Genomic DNA, 15,487 nt, shown 5'->3' with positions numbered 1-15,487 from the left:
TTTAATTTAAGGAATTTTAATTCAAAAATTAACTTTACTATATCAACAATCTTCCCAGTTTGACATTAAGTATAACATATGTCAATATTCACATTAAAAAAAAAAAAGCAAACAAACAATGATTTATAAATAATAAATATAACATATAAAAATACCATTAGATACTTAAATAACTTAACCACACAGTACTTACTATTTTCGACACGATTGACGAAGACTAAACATTAAATTACTAGGGAACATAAAAAAGAAAAAAAATCATAGTTATGCACCAAGAATTTCTACTAAAAACTTTGATATAAAAAATATATTTACTTTGATTAATTCTCCATAGCCATCATCAACAAACATCTTGGAAGAAATCATTTGCCCACTTACAAGTCTCCAAATCTTCATCCAACATTTTATTTCCATGAATACTCAACACTTCCGGTAATAGTCCCATTCCATCGCTAAAACCTGGTAATAATACATCATCCATCAATGGAGAAGGGGATCGAAAATCGAAGAAATCCTTAAGGAAACTCTGATCCATTAATGGCAAATTATCATCAAACATAAATCCATTTTCATCGATTTCCATTTTTTTGCTCTCATCATTCATAATTTTAGTATCAATCCCAATCGCATCTTCATTATCTTTATCATTATTATTATTATTATTGTTCTGCCTCAAAACTGAGGTGGGAGAACAGAGGTTTTCACATTCCCCTGTGGAATCATAATCCGATACTGAAGTGATTATTATATTTTCCTTTTCCTTCGGCAAAGGTGTCTCAATAAAATTAATGATCGCATCAGCTCCGCGCAATTGAATAGCGGCTATATTATATTTCATAGCCGCTTCTTCAGCGGTATCAAAAGTACCTAACCAAACCCTCGTCTTTTTCACCGGATCTCGAATCTCCGCAGACCATTTCCCCCATGGCCTCTGTCTAACACCGCGAAACTTTTTAACATTCTCATCTCTCTTCGAATCGATCACTTTCTTCTTCTTATTCGAATTCAACGATTTCCTCACATCTGCAGCAGCCATTTTCTTCTCAAATTTAATCTCTGTAACGTATTTTTTCACTCGATTCCTCTCGTCGTCATCGTCGTCGCTTGAAGAATCAGTAGCATCACAATCAGTGTAACAAATCCGAACAACTTTAGGAGTCCACTTGTTGTGATGATCATACTTAGTAGTGATAGTTTTGTGGACTAATTTCTTTTTGATTTTTTGTGATTCCATTTTTTGAACATGGAAGATAGTGAAATACAGTGAGTTTATATGAGAAATTAAAGAGAAATAAAAGGAAGAACAAGCCTTGATGAGTTTAACGACTAGTCAATGAGAGAGTGAGAGAGAGAAGAGGGAAATATATGGAACAGAATGAAAGAGATTATATGGGAAGAAGATTTCACTTTTGAGTCATTAGTCAAACTTAAATTACTCTATTTTTTCTCATCTTTTTTTATATATATATTTAATTTTCTAATTTAATAATGTAATTTACTTTAGTCTGAGATAAAACATAGGAATGTAGTTTTTTTTTTTAACTGGATGATAATATATTCGTCTTACTTTAGATCTTATCTGTATCTCAGAGGTAATATTAAACTTTTTTATATTTAAACTTTATTTTATATTATTTTATAACGAGATAAAAGTAAAAACATACTGTTATTAGCGAATATTTACTTTGAAATTTTTTTCTTGCCAATAAAATACAAATGAATAGGTCTATTACAGTGAAATATATAAATAATACAATTAAAAGAATAAATATAAAATTATTTTTTTAAAAAAAAAATTAATGTAATTAACGAAATTAAAATTGTATTCAGCTTAAAAAAAGAGAGGCGGTTAAAACGAGTCGCCGCATGGGAATGTGGGCCAGGTAAATGAGGCTATCACCTACGCTCCTTGTTCACCAAGTTTTTGCTCTTTTGTCCCTACGTATCATCAATAATTATTTCTTCTAAATAAAAAATAATAATAAGAGTAATACTTTTTCTGTATTTTGTAAAAAAAAAAAAAACTTTTACATATTGTTTCGTTTGAGAACTCAAAAGAATAAATTACATTAGTATCTTTGTGTAGTTTTCAAAAATGTATTTTATTTATTTCCTTTAAAGAAAAGTAAGATACAAAAATAAAACTGAAAAATAAATGTACTAACTATTTCTTTAATTTATATTATTTTTGTTGGACTGTAAATAATAATATTATCTTTTGTGACACAAAGAATGTATAAAGGTTCTTACTTTATTTTTCTTAAAGGCCCTACTCTATGATTCGTCTTAGACTCATTTTTTGATGTGGTTTCATATGATTAATTATTGTAAACATATAACACTTCAATTCTTTCATCTTTAAGTTGACACTTTTATCGAAAAATAATAATTAATATAGTACGTTTAATATTTTATCTATCAGTATTAATTTACTCATTAAAAAATTTTATCTTAAAAAAAAATTAACTTTCGAAAGAGATTGAAAATAAAATAGATAAAAAAACATCGTCTTTGCTTGATCTATCAAAAGTGACAAGTAAAAACGAACAAGTAAAAAGTTAAAATTAGACAAGTAAAAAAGAACGGGTGTAGTATGTTCTTTATTCAAGAGAGAAGTATTAAAAACACCATTGAATTTGACGCAGATTATTATTATTTTCGTCTCCAAACTATTTCTAGGCTTAGAAACACTCCAATGGCGAACTAAGCATAATACACCCCTCCCATTTAGTTGCACACTTCTTAAAATATACACTCTCTAACATTATTTGTCCATTATTTAGTTGCACACTTTTTAAAAACTTACAAATACACGAATAATTTTACTATATTTAACTTTATGAATATAAGTACAATGTCTAAAAAAATATTATAAGAAAATAAATATAACTAATGGTAAGGATAAATTAGAAACTAAGTGTATTTATTAATTTCAAAAAGTTGACTAATATAAATACTATTAAACATCCAAAATAGTATAGTAAACAATTATAGTTCGATGAAAGAAGCATACATTTTGATGCAATTATAAGATGTACTACTTTATTATTATATAAATATGAAAATTATGATTTATAATAATTTACATATAATTTTTAAATTTTAAAATATGAAATTAATCTCATAATTTAAAAATTCAAAAATTAGTTAAATTAATTCACGATAATTTTTGTGATGTTGTTAAAGGATACGCTGATGTGTCACCGGGCTAATAATCATCGGCCAAATGTCAGCCAAATACATTTAGCCGATAATTAATTAATTAAATTCCTCAGAAATCTCACGTAACTTTTACTGATTAATAATAAGTATATAGTTGATTAAGTAAATCCCTTATTATGCTAATAATCTAAACAAGTCGAGTACTTTTTTTTCTTGTCAACCAAGTACCTAATATTCAAATTCCATGAAAATAGTAGTGTAGACTGTGGAGATCAAATAAAACTGGTAGAAAAGGTCAAAAGTGTCTTAATTATCGTATTTAAATACACTATTCATTCATTTATTTCGCTAGAAAAACCTTTTTGACTACATATTTGGCAAAAATATGTTACAAGTTTGTTTTTTAAATAATAAAAATAAATAAATAAACATTTAATCTTTCGAGACTGGATTGCTTTTTCTTGATTTTCTACATAGGTCGATTTTATTTAAAAAACAAATATATTTTTTATTAAATCGAGCTTCAAAGATTAGTTTGTTATTTTTCATTTTTTATCTCTAAAAACCTCTATGTATGAGGCTAATTATGTAAAAAAGAAATGTTCTTTAGAAATATTTTTTCGGACCTTGAGAGGTTGATTATTAATCTTTTTTTTTTCTTTTAAAGAGAGGTTGTTTTGTTCACGATTTTGTAAAAATTCAATCTCAATAGATGATTTTTTCTGACGAAAAACAAAATTGAAAGATTAAAAATTAGACAAAAGGTTTACAAGAGCATGGTAAGTCGAAAAATCAGATGAGTAATTTATTTAAATGAGAAAGTTTAATAATTAACCAATTATATAATGTTATTGTGAATTTCGAAATTCAGAATTGATCATTACTCAAAGGAGACAAGTGAGCCAAAAAAATATAGTCAAATTGTTATTTTTAGCAAAACAATTAGATAAAGAATATGTTACTAGATATTTTGTAACGGTTAAAGAATTACTTTAAGCCCTTCTCAATAAATTGTTATATCACGTGTTTGAATCCTAAACTACTATACCTAATTGAGCATTTTATATTCATCTATTAATTATATGCACAAAAATAATCTAATCTTCAACTTCTTTCATTATTCTTCTTAAATAAAAATTTTCATATTTGTTTTTATTTTCTTAGTTTACTATGTGTTGCGTATTTGGTTGGAAAATATCAAAAATAAAATATATTGATTCGGTTACCATATGAAATTGGTTGTAACACAACATCTTTTATTTGTTTCATTATTAAAAAGATATATTTCGTAATTGCTATTCCTTGCACTCCAAGGTATCAAAATTAGAAGGTTTTAAAATTATATGTAAGCGTTTATACAGGTGGATTCAAACTCTAATGTTAATAAGTAAGTTAACACACAATAATAATTGTGTTCTTGGTTAAATATTTAATTGAATCCTCAATAATTATAAAGTTGTATAATAGTTTTTGACTTTTAGTATATAATGAAATTATGTTTTTATAAAACTAGTTTGTTTAATATTATATTAATTTTTTAACATCAATTTAAAATTTAAAAAATTAATATGATACACTTTTCGTTTTAGTCTGTCAATAAAAAATATCACTTTTTATCACTATACGAATATCTAAAATTTATTTCAGCTAGTAAATTCAGGAATTATTCCTTTTTTGGTTACTTAAATTTTTACATAATTAAGCAAGAGTCCCTATTTGAAAGAAATTTCGTACAGCTGTAACAAGTCTACCTATTATAGACTACATAACAAAAGCCAGCAAATAGCATTTTTTTATTTGCCTAATATACTTATTTCCATTTATATAGTCATTTTAACAAGGTTGAAAGTGATGCTATTCACTCATTTAGATATCAAATTGAAAGTTGTGTTCGTTTGGCTAATAGTTTTGATTGTTCAAAGATAAGCCTTTCCATTTGTATCGGAATACGCTTCTGATTAAGTTACATATACCACCGACAATGTAAATTTAAGTTTGTAATGCGACTAGTCATGATATTTTGAGTATAGGGCCCAGGTTTTGCCCCTTGGGGTTGTTTCACCATTTCATATTCATGTATATACACTCAGCGACAAAGACAAGACTCAAATTAGGAAAAAGTCGGTTCAAAATACGTCTAATTGGCTTCAATGATTGAGTTTGGTAAATGACACCTTAGGTTAAAAATAAATCTGTTCATCTCTTAAGGGAACAAACATCACTTTTCATAATTGTCAGACCTCAATTCAATTTGTTGCTTTCTAGGACAATGATTCATCGATCAAATAGACAAATACAGACGACCATAAAGGCATAAACAAATGCATGCACCACCAGAAATTACAAGTAACAGTAATAGGAGGACCCAAGACAACCTATTAAAAACAATGTTAGCACAAAAGAAGAACGAAAACTATACACGATTGGAAATTAAATATGAAAAATGTTAAAAGTTCTATATAAACCATAGAAATCAAAGCTGCAACTTAATCCAGATAAATAACACATTCAAGATTTCTTCAAGTGTTCGTATTCATACAAGCACATTCAAAGCATCTCCATTTTCTTGGAGAGGTCAATCCTTAATGCTATTCTACACTTGTTGATTGGGAAAGTAAAGACAACAGACAGATGAATTCATTTTACAAGGATTAAGACCCTCACATGTAATATAATGTCTTAACCCATTGCATATTTCTGGGTCCAAACCCGGGCAGTTGATTCGTATTTGGCCCTGTCTGTCTTGTACATGTGAGCAATCTCCGGGACCAGGGGATCATCAGGGTTTGGGTCCGTCAAAAGTGAGCAAATTGAAAGCAAAACCTGAAGAAAATACAAAAACCTTTCCCCCTTAATAAATTTATTTATATGCACACTAAAACTTAACCAGTACTCATTGGTCTAAAGAGCTGTACAAAGAGAATACATCAATCAATGAAAACCAATCATGATACCATCACAGAACTTATACATAATTACATTCAACAACGCTGCTGAATGGTAATGGACATCTTACATAGAACTGAACTATGTTCACCAGTACTTCAACAGCTAGTATTAGAAATCACAAAGTACCCAAAGGAGAAGTCTCTAATTATCTGTAATGTCCAATTAAATTATTTGCTTTTTTTTTAACATGTGGTTTGCAAGCTATTGCATAGGAGCGGGGTTTTTACCCTGCGCGCACCCAAAGGGTAGAGGCTATGGTTCCCCTCGTCATAAGAAAAAACATGTGAAATTTTATTTCCTATCCAGCTATCCTTCAGATTAAATACTTCTTTCGGCTAATATCCTTCAGATTATATAAATTGGCTGATGGCTTCAAAATCTATTTGCAAGGGCACTTACCAACCATGACTTCTAAGGTTCTAAAAGAATGTCTCTGGTACTTAAGCTTGTATTACTTCTCAGAAGATAAAGATAGCTTGAAAGTAAAGAACGAACCTTAGAGATAGTTAAGGCAGGGCTCCACTGCTCCTTCAATATGTCGAGACATATACTGCCATTACTGTTAATATTTGGATGGAAAACTTTTGTCCTAAAAGCAACCTGCAAAGATACATCCTTAACTGTAACACAATAATGTTGACAGGAGAATAACACATGTATAACTAGGCACACATCAAAGTTCTTCCACCAAATATTGCCAGATAACTGTCATAGCTGACGTGTTGAATTTTCAAATAGTTGGACATATACGTATTTTATTTGATAAATGCTATGAAAGTGTACAGAGAGAGAGAGAGTGGAAGAACTATGTTGATATTAACCATGATGTCTTTCCAGAGAGAAGCTATTGCACATTCTCAACCCTTCACCAAGAAGAAATTTGTTCATTTTATAAATGCCGTACTGAGTACTCTGTTCTGCTGACTTTACAGGCAGCAGGAAGATTCTAGTGTGTTCCATGTTTGTTTGTTTTTTTAATAAGGTGATGAAAAATACTACACTCATAAGATGTTCCCCTGCACATACTCTCAACTCTTAATTAGTAAGTCAGTCACCGATAAGCGTAAATTCCATGACAGTGCTCCCACTATTCCTCTTTGGTCACCTATCAGGCAATTGTGAAAAAATAACAAGCACATGCAAAATAAACAAATTGATGAATCAACCCTCTCCCCAACCTAAAAATCTATTCACTATTTTCTCAACCTGAGCTAGTTCATGTAACTTGGGAAAATTGACATCTCAGCTATCCAACAGGTGAAATCAGCAAAACCTACTAGAAGAAAACCAGCAATGGATCCACCACTGACGTATCACAAGTTCACAGTCCAGATCTACATATTCTGTTGGGTGCAATGTCCTATTAGCTATGCTCCATGACCAGGAGAACATTACCAGAAAATCTATACCTACGTTATCATTATGAGTTATATTAGAACACTTTCAGAATCCAACATAACTATGCACCAAGTAGATAAACCTGAAAAATAAATAGGGCACTGGCAAACAGCAGAAATAATTACCAAGGCAGAGGTCATTAACTCATATTAATTTGAACCATTTCATACCTTAGGAGGCTTGAATGGATAGTCAGGAGGAAAATGGATAGTAACTAAAAATACACCACCAGTATAAGGACTGTCTGGGGGACCCATAATTGTGGCCTGCCAGTGAAACATGTCCTCTCCAACAGGGCCTGTTACACATGGTACAAAGGCAAGGAAGACAATAACAGTCAATGATCGATCAGACAGCATATACATCTCTTACAAAGATGCAAGAATATTTACACACCTTGTTGAAGAATTAACAAATTACAAAAGGACCTACAAGGCTTACAAGGTACTCTAGTAGAATATCTCCAAAGGACAGAAAAAGGTAAAGATTCGTATGGAAACAGGAATAGCATTTCAAGGACTATAAATTATGATACACATAATGCACTGGGATGACAATTATTATTCTCAGTGGAAGACATCTAGGCAGGGATTACTTTTTATTGCAAGGCTCAAATATGAATGATATAGTTCTCCATCAACACATGAGAAGAACAAACACAAAGTGGAATGCCTGAACAGAATGCATGATGAATGAACGATATACAGTAAAGCAACACTTCCTACTTGCTTCAAGAAATTATACATTGTTGTGTCGGTTATGTCAAGAGAATCCACTATGTCAAACTATAAACCTTTTTCTTCATTTCAATCAAAAGTCACTTTTTCCAAATATTTTAAAATTAAACAGTAAGTGAATGTGATCACCTACCTTACGGATAAAAAGGAATCACTACAGAAAAGTGTTCCGGTCTTCATTAGAAATCCAGAACTATGCTGAAGGATGGAACAAATAGAGATGCTTAAATTCACCAATTTCTCTTAATAGCAATGACTAAACTATATTGCCCGAGGACTGCTCTTCATAATCCAGAAAGCACACAAAAGGATGAGAACACAGCACTACATGATGATAAAAAAACTACAGCTGACCTCACACGAGAAGGCTTTGTCAAGGGAATCAGGCATTGCCTCTCCAAGAACTAACCTATTAAAAAATTGAGTGGAACTTCTTTTTCCCGAGAACGACACAAAGTTTGACTCCTACATAGAAATTATCATGGGAGAAGGCATACTCAATCATTCCCAGTTTTTACCACCTTTAGTTGGCCCAGCTTAGCTGTGTAATACCTTCCTCATATGGGACCAAAAATTACTCTAAAATACTTGGTATTCCCGTAGGTCAATTAAAGGCAGAGCAGTAAACGAAAGAAGCAAACGCAAGGTGGGCAACATTTTATGAATTTAGATCAAGCTCATGTCCCATTCAAGTAAATTTTGAGTTCAAGCTTGTCCAATTCATTGGTAGAGATAGCTGACGTGAAGCTCACTTAAGCTCCGTTTTAATCCATTCTTTTAGATACAAACAACAATCAACATGCTAATTAAACTAATCAGTTTCCGGTTATTGGGTAACTTCGAAAGTCTAACAGAAGAGCAAATGACTTTTATACATTTATGAATGAAAAAGAGGGTAGCAAGTACTGTCCATGCACACACCGCGAGTCAAACAGATCTTTCCCAGGTTCCGTTTGACATCAAGCAACAAAACGAGCTCAAAATTTGTTCAGTTAACAAATAAATAGGACCTGTTTGAGTTTGATGAGCCTAGTCAAGTTCTGTTCGTCAACATATTGTTCACTAACAACTCTAATTAAAGAAAATTGACAGAGAATTGTTGGGGCTAATATAGTATATATTAAGAATAGACTATAGAGAAAATGGAAGGCAGGATAGAACAGCCTAAAATAGAACTACTAACCAGGGGCTAAAGTAACAAAAGTAGATACATAATATAGCGTGTGATCAAACAATCAAAACTCATAAAAATGATAATGACCAGGTAGCATGTGATTGAGAGATTGATTGTGTAATGAATGAATAATAAACAATTAAACTTAACAAAAACTTCTCAGTTCACCTACATCACATTATTTTCAGAGTATCCAAATTATTTGATTGACAGAAAAGATTGATCAGAGACAAGAGGAGATATTCTTAAAGTTACATTTGTCTTCTATTTCTCTCCTAGACAAAGAGAGTATAGCATTCGATTTGAACACATATATGTTAACACCAATTCAATTTACTTTCTATATCAGCATTCAACAATTGATCCAGGACGTTAAGTTTACCGACAATCAAGCATCAAAACAAGGTATAAAAAATGCAAACCATCTCATCAATGTTGAGCCTGAACAAATAAATCAATTTCTGAAACTAATTAAAAGTTTAACCTGATTTGAATAGCAAGTAAGAAACAATTAGATACTTACACAAAAAAAAAAGATACATCAGCAGAAAATTCAAAACATTACGCAAAAACATGTATTGAGAAAAAGGAAAAAAAAAAGAAGGATACCGGCGCTGCAAGAGGTGGGAGGATCCTTCTGAAGATCCTTGAGTTCCTTCAATATCCGTTTCGAAGCCATCACAGCGAAAAATAACCGAAAGAAACACTACCAAAAGTGAAGAAGATCGAGGTCAAATCTGATGTAAACAAAAAGGAAAACGCAGATGAGATGCAAGAATTCACGAGAAGGTTAACGAAGAATATATGCAGAAACAGGAGGCGTGAAGAACCTGCTTACAGAATTGATTCTCTTCTTTGTTTGTTTGTTGCTGCCTCTTAACGCCAACAACACCCCTTTTTCCCCGATATATATTTATATATTACTACTCCACCTCCGCGGTCCAATCATTTCAAATATGCAAATCTTTTTTCCAATTTATTATATTTAAAATATGTAAAATTATCATTTTATTTATTATCTACTATTAATTAGTGTGTATAGTTAATAGTGGATTGATAAAATGGGTGAAATGAGTAATTAGAATTAGTGTTTGACTAATTTACCTTTTATTTCGAGACAACATTTATTTACGTATTATAATTGAGATGTTCATAGTATTTAAAAATAATTACTATTGAGAATGAAATAGAAAGAAGACGATTCGTTCTTAAACTTCTAAAGACCCTAAATAGTTTGAGACGAATATTTTTAATAAACACAATAAATATTTTAAAAAAGAAAAAATTACGTATATAATTATAACTATGTGAATACATTTTTGGGAAGAGGATGGTAATGAAAATTTAACAAACTTTCATAACTAATAAGACTTGGAAATGTCATAATTAACATTATGAGTCGTCAGTGTAGACTTATGTTTCGAGATGTGTTAGACGTGTGTACTTAAATTGGTAAGGTGGGTGGAATGAGTTAAAAAAAAAAAAAACCGTCAATAAATAATTGAGGTGTATATATTATATAATAATAAAATTGAGTTAATCTTTTGAGTTTTGGTCTCCATGAGGTTGTTCACCCACTGCTTTCCTCAACTTTTGACCACAAAAATCTCCAAAAAGATAACTAACTCTATGAACATCAATATTATGAAGGATTTGAAATTCACTATCTTTGATTAAGGATAAAAGATAGTTAATATTTCTGCATAACTTTTTTTGTTGAATTATTAACTAAATGAGAAGTAACACATAATATATCTCTAATTATTTTTGCGATCTCTTCATAACTATGATAAGATAAATTATGAATTTGATATATAGATGTTTGAGTTAATATACATTATGAGCTATAAAATATTTCTATATCAGAGTTTTCCTAAAATTTAAGATTTAATCTTTTGTTCGTATTGTGTCATAAGAAAATAATTACTTTTACTTAATTTGGACAAATTACCAATATGAAAAAATTATCTCGTATTTTTTGCATCCTTAAAAATTAAATATAAGATCTCATAATTTTTCATTAACATTATTAATCATCAGATTATTTTCTTTAGAAAAATATTCTTTTTGCTTCAATATAACAAATTTTAATAAATTTTTGTAAGTTGAACTAGTAACTCCGTGAAAATTTCGTAGGGCTTGAATGGCATATTTTAAACTTTTAAAAAATTCAAATTCAGCAAATAGTAGGGGTGGAGGTTCGTTTGATTTTGTCAAACTTTTGATTTGATTTTTATGTTTTCCTTTTTTTAATAGTGTGCATCAAAATTACTTTACTTGTTCAATTTTTTTTTTCAAATTTGATTTGATTAAATTAAATTTAAATTCATTTTTTTGATAGTTATGAAGAATATCAATAATGAAAATAATACTTCACAAATGAATTATACACAAGTTTGTTTGATTTTAATCTTATATAAAGTCATGTTAATGTCTTTCTCTTTTACTAATTAATGGTTTGACTACTTTGTTTTTGGATACATCTCGAATTGATCTTGTCATTCCCAATAGTTGAACTTTTTTGACAATTTTGACCTTTAAAATTTGAATCATTGCTTTCTTAATTTTTTTTAAAAAAATTGCTCCCTCCGTTTCACAAAGAATGACCTAGTTTGATTTGACACGGAGTTTAATAGTATAAAAAAGACTTTCGTATCGTGTGATTAAAGTTAGGTTAAATGTACAAAATTGTCCTTTTATTATGTGGCCTTAAAAATACCGCGTGAAAAGCTAATTTTAAAATGTTATAAAAAAAAAGATCGTTCCTTTTGAAATAGACTAAAAAAGAAAGTATGTTGTTTATTTTGAAACAGAGGGAGTAATAATCATGGTGTGGACTAGATTTACACATTTCTCTCTTTTATTTTTCAAGAGGATGTTGGAATATAAAAGTAAAACTCAATCAAACAACTAAAAGGTAGCTGAATTGTTGAATGTTCACAAAAACAAAAAGAAACAAAATACACCTAAAAAAACACCAAAGTACTACAAACATAGAACCAAAAAACAAATGAATGTTGATTGAGTTTAATTTTTTTATATTTACGCCTACCCCTAAAAAAGTTTTCCCATATTTTAGCTACACATATATTTATCTTCTTTAAAAATGAAAAGTGGTAAATGGTCAGAAAATTTAAAAAATTATAATATTTTTTTTATTTTAAAATAAATTGATCTTTTTTCTATATTATAGTAAAAAGTATTAAAGCTAAAAGGGTAAAAATATTTTAAGACAACTGTTAAAAACACACCTAAACTATTCACCTTTTTTGAGTTTCATACCTAAATTATTGAAAGCGTGAGTTTCATACCTAAACTATCGGTTTTTAGTTTGAGAAAAACACCTCAGTGGTGTGTGTAATGCATTCTCTCTTTTATATGAAAAAACTTTGACACATGGCATTCCACATAGATAAAATATTTTATCTAGATAAAAATTAAATAATAAAAAATTAATATTAGTTAAAAAATAAAGATTACTATCCAAATAAAAAATTAAATTATTTTTCTTATCTCACTTCACTATCTCCTCCATCTACCCTCCCTCCCCCGCGACAACCCCATCCTTTTTTTTAAAAAAAAAGAATCATTTATAAAATATTTTTAAAAATTTCATATTTTAGTTTTCGCTCCTAATTTTTATTTTTTTTACGTTTTTCTTATTTTGTGTTAGATATGCACGTACATATAAATTTTTTTTTAAAAAAATCTACTAGTGTACCGAATATAACATAAACAACTAAAAAAATATAAAAAGTCTTGTGGCGGCAAGTAAAAATATTTTCGATATACATATCTAAACACTAGAAAAAAATTGAAAGCGGAGGATTAAGTGGGATGGATAGAATTATACTTTTAAGAAAATAAAATAATATCTAAATTAGTATTTGAGGAGGGGGAGGAAATGAAGTAAAAAATGAAATACTTTTATAAAAGAAATTCAAACAAAATAAAAAACTTTAAAAAATTGCGTGGGGTAAGAAAAATATTTTATATTTTATTTTATAAAGAAAATATTATTTTTTATAATAGTTTTAAATTTTTAATTTAACTAATACTTATAATTTATTTATTTTTTGTCAAGGTTGAATGTTTTGTCCATGTGGAGTGTGATGTGAAAATTCTTTAAAATAAACGAGAGTGTGTGTATTACACATATTACGATGAGAGTGGTATAAAAGAGAGGTGTGTTTCTCAAACTAAAAAGTGATAGTTTAGGTATGAAACTCAAAACTTTCAATAGTTAAGGTATGAAACTAAAAAAAATGTATAGTTTAGGTGTGTTTTTTGATACTTATCTCAAATATTTTAAAAAAGTAAAATTACACAGAAAAAATCTCATTCTGGTTAGAAAAAATTGCTAATAGTATTAAAAAAATAGGGAAAATTGTATATAATGGCAAATTAATAAATCAAATTAAACGCTATAACCACACTTTAATTTAATTGTACCCTGTAGCAAATTGTTTTTCAGTCACCTCTCTCTCTCGCCACTGTCGTTCTCTCGCTCGCTCCCTCTCACTTTTATACAAACACGAGTGTATAAATTGTGTTTTCGTTTGTATAAAGCGAGAAAAAAATTGTATATATACATACATTTTCGTTTCCCTCTCTCCCCTCTCCCAGACCTCGCTCGGCACTCTCCTAGATCTCACTCGCCACCCTCGCCTCTATCGCTTGTAAAAACAGAAACGAAATGTATAAATTGCGTTTCTGTTTGTATAAAGTGAGAGAAAATTGTATATACACTTGCAAATATATATATCTTCGTGCTATACACTTATAATTATACAATATAAAAATTTCCTTGCCTAATTTTCTTTTATCTTTCTCTCTTTCTTGTTTTATACATACACAAATTATACAATTGATTTGTATATAACTGTTTTCTTTTATATATGTATAACAAATTATACAATTGATTATTTGTATATGTATAGTGAATTATACATATTTCTATTTGCTATGCAGTATAATTATGTAACTTTAGTATAACATACAAATATAAATTTAGTGTTTGCCGTGTGTGAAAGTTGCTCTTCAAAATATGCAAAACTGGAGACAAACTTTTATAATTTTTTTTTTCTGGGAAGATATAAATATAAAAATAAAATCCCAAAATACCAAATGCCAAAACCCTGATTTGCTCTAAAACCTCAGGAAATTGGCACACTCCAACTATTCCAGCTTCCTTCTCCGGCCGAACAAAAATGGAGTACGTTAATCCCGAAGGTCTCCGTTTAGATGGTCGCCGTCCAATGGAGGTTTCTTTCTCTCTCATCACTAAATTTCTACCTTTTTCATCGTTATCTTCATTCTCTTATTACTTTGATTCGTCTGTGCCCGTGTTTACTTTCAGATGAGACAACTTCGTGCTGAAATAGGGGTTGTATCGAGAGCAGATGGGTAACTACTAAGACTTCTTTCTAATTGCATTATTAAGTTATTCTATACGTCAATTTGTGACATTTATCTTTTTGAGTTTAATTAATTGGTCTGGTGCAAAATATGGGTTAGTTCTGTAGTTAGGTTATGTTTTTGATAGGCTGCTATTTTATTGTACCTGCAACTGAGTTTGTTTACTCTGATTATTTGCAGTTCTGCCTCGTTTGAAATGGGGAATACCAAAGTCATTGCAGCAGTTTATGGTCCTAGGGAGGTAAATTCACGTAATACTCAGTCTGTTGATTTTGAATCTTTTTGGATTATGAATCACATTATTTGTTATTTGTTGGTATTATTGTCTAGGTGAAGTAATGTTTTTTGAACTGAAAATAAAAGGAGGGAAGTTGTTTGTGTAGAAATAGCAGCTTGTGTGATATTGTGTTCCATGATGGAGGGAATGTGGCTTGGTAAAACAAGAATTTTTTATGGGTTGCCTGCTAACTTTTGAAGTGTGGGGTGGTGGAAGCACGGCATATTCGATAGTTTAGTTTTTTGCACTAAGTTCTCTGAGAAACCTGATCAATTGGTTCTTCATTGATAGGCATGAATATGGCAAGGCAATGTGGGTCTGGCGTGGAGAAGCGTTCTCCCGATAACAAGCCAGCCTCATCCCCCCCCCCCC

At 29.9% G+C, this 15,487-nt stretch overlaps 3 protein-coding genes across 6 annotated transcripts in view; 1 reads left to right on the top strand and 2 right to left on the bottom strand.

The window, feature by feature from the left end:
• Nucleotides 1-122: 122 nt before the first annotated feature.
• LOC107029000 (pathogenesis-related genes transcriptional activator PTI6) lies at nt 123-1,364 on the bottom strand. Its single transcript, XM_015230278.2, has one exon. It carries the CDS (start codon nt 1,232-1,234, stop codon nt 341-343), a length of 894 nt encoding a protein of 297 aa, XP_015085764.1. The 5' UTR covers nt 1,235-1,364; the 3' UTR covers nt 123-340.
• A 4,271-nt stretch (nt 1,365-5,635) lies between these two features.
• On the bottom strand, nt 5,636-10,372 carry LOC107026735 (ubiquitin-conjugating enzyme E2 28). Of its 4 annotated transcripts, none has more exons than XM_015227849.2 (5): nt 10,251-10,372; nt 10,030-10,157; nt 7,680-7,807; nt 6,607-6,711; nt 5,636-5,985 (listed from the first exon to the last, which is right to left on the bottom strand). In XM_015227849.2, exons 2-5 carry the CDS (start codon nt 10,097-10,099, stop codon nt 5,842-5,844), a joined length of 447 nt encoding a protein of 148 aa, XP_015083335.1. In that variant the 5' UTR covers nt 10,100-10,157; nt 10,251-10,372; the 3' UTR covers nt 5,636-5,841. The 4 variants fall into 4 exon arrangements, with proteins under 4 accessions (XP_015083335.1, XP_015083478.1, XP_015083406.1 ...); XM_015227992.2 differs by having other exon boundaries at nt 10,030-10,126; nt 10,251-10,357; XM_015227920.2 differs by having other exon boundaries at nt 10,259-10,357.
• A 4,157-nt stretch (nt 10,373-14,529) lies between these two features.
• LOC107007927 (exosome complex component RRP41 homolog) overlaps nt 14,530-15,487 on the top strand; it is a 6,327-nt gene continuing 5,369 nt past the window's right edge. Inside the window, exons 1-3 of the mRNA XM_015206782.2 lie at nt 14,530-14,684; nt 14,780-14,826; nt 15,019-15,079. Of these exons, the coding sequence (XP_015062268.1) occupies nt 14,631-14,684; nt 14,780-14,826; nt 15,019-15,079 (162 nt within the window). The 5' untranslated portion in view covers nt 14,530-14,630. The remainder of the gene's footprint in view (nt 14,685-14,779; nt 14,827-15,018; nt 15,080-15,487) is intronic.

Source organism: Solanum pennellii, chromosome 1, assembly GCF_001406875.1.
Source record: "Solanum pennellii chromosome 1, SPENNV200".
Classification (NCBI taxonomy): domain Eukaryota; kingdom Viridiplantae; phylum Streptophyta; class Magnoliopsida; order Solanales; family Solanaceae; genus Solanum; species Solanum pennellii.
The sequence above is the reverse complement of the archived record's forward strand: the minus strand, read 5'-3'. Positions and strand labels throughout refer to the sequence as shown.

What these genes read in the sequence shown, in the direction of transcription:
- LOC107026735 (XM_015227849.2), bottom strand. Translation starts at nt 10,099, where the DNA reads ATGGCTTCGAAACGGATATTGAAGGAACTCAAGGATCTTCAGAAGGAT. An exon ending in TCCCACCTCTTGCAGCGCCG is followed by an intron (nt 7,808 to 10,029) that starts GTATCCTTCTTT and finishes CATGTGTAACAG; the next exon opens with GCCCTGTTGGAGAGGACATG. An exon ending in ATCCATTCAAGCCTCCTAAG is followed by an intron (nt 6,712 to 7,679) that starts GTATGAAATGGT and finishes GTATCTTTGCAG; the next exon opens with GTTGCTTTTAGGACAAAAGT.
- LOC107029000 (XM_015230278.2), bottom strand. Translation starts at nt 1,234, where the DNA reads ATGGAATCACAAAAAATCAAAAAGAAATTAGTCCACAAAACTATCACT.